Source organism: Cibotium barometz, chromosome 34 (genome assembly GCF_041138505.1).
Source record: "Cibotium barometz isolate CiBa-2024 chromosome 34, ASM4113850v1, whole genome shotgun sequence".
Taxonomy (NCBI): domain Eukaryota; kingdom Viridiplantae; phylum Streptophyta; class Polypodiopsida; order Cyatheales; family Cibotiaceae; genus Cibotium; species Cibotium barometz.
The window spans coordinates 6,607,785-6,613,784 of NC_141079.1; the positions used below are offsets into that span (position 1 = coordinate 6,607,785).

The 6,000-nt window shown below is 43.9% G+C and overlaps 1 protein-coding gene across 2 annotated transcripts in view; it reads right to left on the reverse strand.

The window, feature by feature from the left end:
- Positions 1–4,750, reverse strand: part of LOC147618659 (transcription factor bHLH27-like) — a 43,415-nt gene extending 38,665 nt beyond the window's left edge. For both annotated transcript variants that reach the window (XR_015261934.1, XM_086773687.1), the window contains exons 1-2: positions 3,801–4,750; positions 3,162–3,368 (exon numbers count right to left, since the gene is read on the reverse strand). Coding sequence is in view for 1 of the 2 variants with exons in the window: in XM_086773687.1 (XP_086629813.1) it covers positions 3,162–3,368; positions 3,801–4,283 (690 nt within the window). In the remaining variant the exon portion in view is untranslated. The remainder of the gene's footprint in view (positions 1–3,161; positions 3,369–3,800) is intronic.
- Between the last annotated feature and the right edge of the window lie 1,250 nt (positions 4,751–6,000).

The window sequence follows — 6,000 nt, forward strand, 5'->3', positions numbered from 1 at the left end:
AGAGCAGCAATAGGAGACCTATTCTGAATATAGACAGCAATAGAAGCCGCCTCACCCCAAAAACATCGAGGTAATGAAAAATGCTCAAGCATAGCACGGGCCATCTCCATAATGTTCCTATTCTTCCTCTCTCCAACTCCATTCTGTGATGGAGTATATGTTGTAGTAAGCTGTCTCCGAATGCCATGAGCCTTGCAATATTGCTGAAACTCCTGGGATGTAAACTCACCCCCTCTCTCCGTCTTGAGAGCCTTGACCGAGAAACCGGTCAAGGCTTTTTCCACCTCAACCCTCCAATCACAAAATTGTTGAAAAGCCTCATCCTTGGACTTCAAAAAGAAGACCCAAGTATATCTGGAGAAGTCATCCACCATCACAAGCATGTACAACACCTTACTCAAAGACACGGTACTCATAGGACCACATAAGTCTGCATGAACAAGTGCAAGTGATATCGAAGATATGTGTGTCGCCTCTTTCGGAAAGGCAGCTCGACGTTGCTTCCCTTGTAAACAAGAGAAACAAATAGAAGATGGCGTCTTCATGGTCGGTAAGCCCTCAACCAACCCATCCTTCGAAGCTCGCTGTAGAAGCTGATAACCAAGCATGCCAAAGAGCTGAAGAAGAACCAGAAGAAAGCAAAGTAGTCAACTTGTACAAACCACTATCTTGGACTTCCTGAGCCAAGATGCTACCAGTCTCCTTATCACGAATGGTAATCTCATAACGAGAGAAGATCACCTCCGCACCCTGAGCTATAAGAGCACTCACTGACAAAAGGTTAAATGCCAAATCTGGAATGTACAAAACGTTAAAGAAGTACGTGATCTCGCCTGTCGTGGCAGTGAATGCCTCGAACCAATCTCAATGGGGTCTCATGTGAGTAGTAGCACCGCTATCCACAATCCACAACCGCGACTAAGAAGTCACAAGAGCAAGTACATGAGTACCTGCTAATAGAAGAATACCATCATCCTTCTTGGTCTCAGACACCGCTATAGAGGAAGAGTTCTTTGCTTCTTCATCCCACTTCTTCTTGTGACATTGGGGCGATTTATGATCCTTCTTGCCACAATAATGACACTCAATGTCCTTGTTTTTAGAAGATCTGCTTTTTTTTTTTTGTCTTTATCCTTGTTGTTATCCTTGGAGTTCTTGTCAACACCCCCTTTCCCTTTCTTCTGTTGATTCTTCCCTTTATCTCGTGCAGCCAAAGCTCCATCGGAACCACCAGAGATGCCAGTCTACTCCTCAAAGCAAGACTCAATCTGCATAATGGAGGGAAGAACTTCCTCCCAAGTAACTGGAACAGGACGAGGAGAAGAAACAAGAGACTAAAAATAAGTATCAAACCTCTCTGGAAGCTTGGAGAGAAGCCGAATAGCCATATCCTCTGTAGAGATATCTTGCCACAAACAGCAAGCTCATCCCGGAGATCTTTCATCTTCGAGAAGAAAGCAAATAAAGATGGAAAGGCAGAAACTGACAAGTTCATAAGCTGTTTTTCCAACGCCAAAATCCATCCCGGAGACTTAATCTCGTAAGGATCTGCAAATGCCTTCCAAACTCCATGTGCAACGTCTGTTGTACGCACATGAGAGAGAACAGAATCCTGACAATTCAACATCAGAAAAGAGAAAACATGACGATCATTTGCCTGCCAAATATCAATCCGTGCTTGAGTCACACCACCGGACACAAGGGTGGGAGGGGTGACATTGGCAGGTGTAACAAGCCAATCCTAGAGATCCACGCCACGCAAGGCTAATTTCACCTTCATCACCTTCCACAAAGTGTAGTTGGAGCTATCCAACTTTGCAAACTCAGAGAAAATATGAAGTGTAGTCGGGCAGCCATCATAAGAGCTTGGGCTCAATCTCAGAAAAATGCACAATCTCGGAAGGAGTGTCCACCACAGGTACCAGAAGCCACCAATCCTCAACTCTAAACACCAAAAACTGCAAGAGCCACCTGTAGGGAAGAAAACGCAGCAAGATAGATGCTGCAGCCCTGAAAAGGAGCAGTCGACAGGTGAAGAAGGGAATCTCAGAGATCAAACCAGTGAGGGAAGACCTGAATCTGCAGTGGAGAGGCGCCGGAAGAAGCCAGCCAACCAGCAGCAGAACTGAGAAGAAAACGCAGATGTTAAGGTGCTGAAAACTGAGGCAGATCTAGGGCAGAAAGTTAACGCTGACTGGGGCAGCAGATTAATGCTGAACCGGGAGCGATGATACCATGAATGAGTGCACAGAGCGGAAGGAAACAAGCACTAGAGTGTGCTAAGAGAGAGTGCGAGAGAGAGAGAGAGAGAGATATGAAGCAACTATGCTGAATATACTGAAGTGATACAGTCCCAAGCAAGAGATATGAAGAGTCTCATAAGTGAGGGAGCAAAAAGAAAGACTAGACTATGAGAAAAGTGGGAGGCCAGCCCACCTACTTATAGGTAAGAGGGGCTGGCCGACCAGACTTGAGAACCTGGCCGACTGGACATGGGTCTGCTGGCTGACTGGGAAAAAGGTACCCGACCTGGGGAAAAATCCCAAGAAAAATGTACAAAAATAGGGTGGCCAGCCCACAACCAAGGGCCACGAAAAGGGACCAAAAAGGGGACTCCAATGATGAGCAGAATCTGGGGATGAATGTGCTAACAGCACTCCCCTTGGCTGTCCTGACCCTTGGAATACAGCAACCCTTCGTGAATGCTTAGATAAAGACTGAATTCTATGCTTGGCTATTTAGAGCCCCTACTGATGCTGGTCGGCTGGCAGAATTAGACAGTCAGCTTGTTTTATTGCTACACAACCTGGTCCTAATGCATGCCCTTTTTCAGGCGCCTTTTCACACTGCTGCTGGCCACAATCTTGCCACCCTCTGCAAGCTGTCCAGGCTGCGCCTGGTCTGCCCAGGACCATGTGTAAGTATGTATATGTGGGTGGGTTGGGTTGATGTGTGCCTCTGGGGGTGAGAGTGCATGCATGCGTGTGCGTGGTGGTAGTGTGTGTGTAGACAAGTGGATGGAGTCCACGTGTGTATTAGAAGGCATTCAAAGGTCCAACTTCCTAATTGACAAAGTTGCCTACATGGTACAATTGGAAGAAGTGTTTGAAAAAAAAAGGACAAAAAATCAATAGACCAAGATCTAGTTGAGACACGCAAACCTCGACTATCCAGTGCTCCTGTTTGACTTTCTTTTTGTAGCATAATATGGCATTGTCACGCCTCCAATCCTCAGCAGTCGAATCTACAATAGCTGCACCCTCTTTTTGAGACGTGAGGTCAGCAATATCAGCTTGGATTTCATCCACCTGCTTTTGAAGGTCACGTACATAAGTTATGGCATCGCTGACAATAGAAGCTTTGTCCATCTGAACATATCAAAGCATCCAAGCATCAGAGTTCCAAGGTCGACAGTAAATGAACTTATGGCAACTTGTAGACATGTCCAACCCTATTCTTCTCGAGCCAAGGCCCTTTTTTAGCCTAGTCAAGTATATTTTTGGATATGGAATAGAATTAGTATATGAGATTTATCCAAACACGAGCACACGAACACACAAGCACACAACACAAAGAGTCACACGCACAAGGTAGGTCATTCAAACCACTCACATCTACAATATAGCAAGCCCCATTGCATGGAACAAATTCTAAGCGTTCCAGGCAGCATTAGCAACAGGTTTCCAAAAGTTTTTTCAACATTCAAGTACCCCAAAAAAAATTGAATATACATTTACCTAAAATAGGAGGGAAAACAGAGCCAATAAAAATGGTGGTCATAACTTTTAAAGGTCAGGTACCTTGCTGATGTTTGGGACAATGGCTCTGAGCGCGTAGAGCCTCTCATTCAGCTTCTTTCTGCGCTTCCTCTCCGACATGAGATTCTTGGACATGGTGGTCTTGCGCTTCCCACCACTCTCATCCCCATCATCCATAACGTCACTATTATCCGAAGAATCAAACTGCTTGAGCGGATGATCTGATGAGTCAACCTTAGCAAACCCTAAATGCCTAGGGTTGGGGTTAGAGCTCGGGTTAGACTTACAGCTAACATTACGACTAGGGCTAAGGTGAGCTTTAGTGTTAAATCTAGGCGAAGGATTAGGCTTAGAATTAGGGTTAGCGCACCCTCCCTTTGCAGTGTTTTTTTCTCTGCTTGCACCCATGGCCTCGACATGGCCTGCACTCCATACATCGATGTGGTCTCGTTTCCAAAGGGGTTCTGCTGGCGAATCCCACTGCTCAGAATGCTCCATAAGAGGGGAAAACTCCTCACAAGACATGGGGGATAGTAGCACCACCTGCTAGTACGACGGAAGCCTTGCCAAGCTCTCTATCATCTGAAGTTCCACACACACACACACACACACACACACAGTGCGGGGGGGCTCTGCTAAGCCCTAAAAAATTTCACAGGCATCCCTTGCCAAACCCTTAAAGAATACCCAGGCGCGCAGACGGGGCTCTGTGAAACCCTCAGAAAGCCCTAAAATGTGCAAAGGTAGACACCCTGTGCAAAGAGAATGCCAGAAGTAATTTTTTTCTGCAGAGAAACAACGCAAAAGATTTGTGAGAACAGAAAAGCTTGCCCTAAACGAGACAGAGAATACTTGCAGCCATTTCAGGAAAATCTTGCTCCCAAACGGACACAACACTTGAAAAATTCACAAGAATTCCATGCTACACGCCTCCATTTGAGCAAATTGTAGAGCTCGCACAGAACCTCCACTTGGAATCCCAATATTTTGAATATTATGAATATGCCTTTTTTAATTACTTCTTAACTCAATCACACTTTTAATACGTACTATTTATTATATTAATGACATGACCTTAGGTCACACTATTCACAGTTTCTTACTTTCTTATCCTTACATTGTACACTTTTCATAAGTCACATGATACATCACTACACTTATATTGCATAGTGCCATGTGGAAGGTGGAGACGGTGTAGAAGCTCCGTCCCGAGAACCCGTGTTGACATGGCGACCAGGGCTATGTGGACACATCTTGTCCTTTTTCGGTCGTCATGGTCAGGGGGAGTGGAAATTTTTGCTTTTGCTGATGTGTCAAGTTTGATTAGCCCACTATTTTTTTAACAACCTCTGAATTGATACGTAATTTTTAATCAACCCTCTATTTTTTAAAATTCTCTATGCTTATGTCTCCTTAATTATTGAGTAATATTCTTAGTGATGATGATGATGTGTCAACAACTTGTGTTAGTGAGAATTCTGTAAAAATAAAGCTTGTTGATTCAATGGTTATATGAGGTGAATTCTTTAAAAATAACGCTTGTTGATTCAATGCTTATTATCCAGTCTCCCACAACCCCTAACCCATGACTATTGCAGCATCATTATATACTTTCACCTCGGTATACGATTTATCCTTCCAAATGTTTGTCGTTTTTAGGCGATGGGTAGCCCGTCGGGGCATGCCCCACACACAAGCCACTTCATGAGTCTGAAAGGACACCCTACACAGTTGTTAGTAGCATTCAAGAAAACTTTTGGGAGGAAACATATACATTTCTTCTTATTGGCTTCTTGTTAAACAAGCAAATCAAACAATAAAGGCATACATTTATCCAAAATTATGCTATTTTATCCTTTATCTCTAACGCGATTGAAATCCTTTGTTGAGACGAGGCTAATCCCACACAATTGTTATACAACCAAGCCATTTGTTCAAGTCTTCTATCCATAGCAAGAGAGCTTTGAGAAGCCAGCTTGCACACTTTCTTATCCTTTCACTTGCAAAGGGTAGATATCCTTCCATAGTACTTACCATGCTTAAAAATTATGCTTTTTACAACTAATCAAAATTAAGGTAATGCTAGCAAAGTGGTCGAAATTTAGGATTTAAAAATAGAGATGATGTATGGTTTTTATTCCTTGAAATGCCAAATTTCAATTAGGAGAAATACTATACAAAACCAAGTTTTAGAGCACCAGCACTTAAGGTCACCCCCCGCACTTATGGTGACCATGTCAAT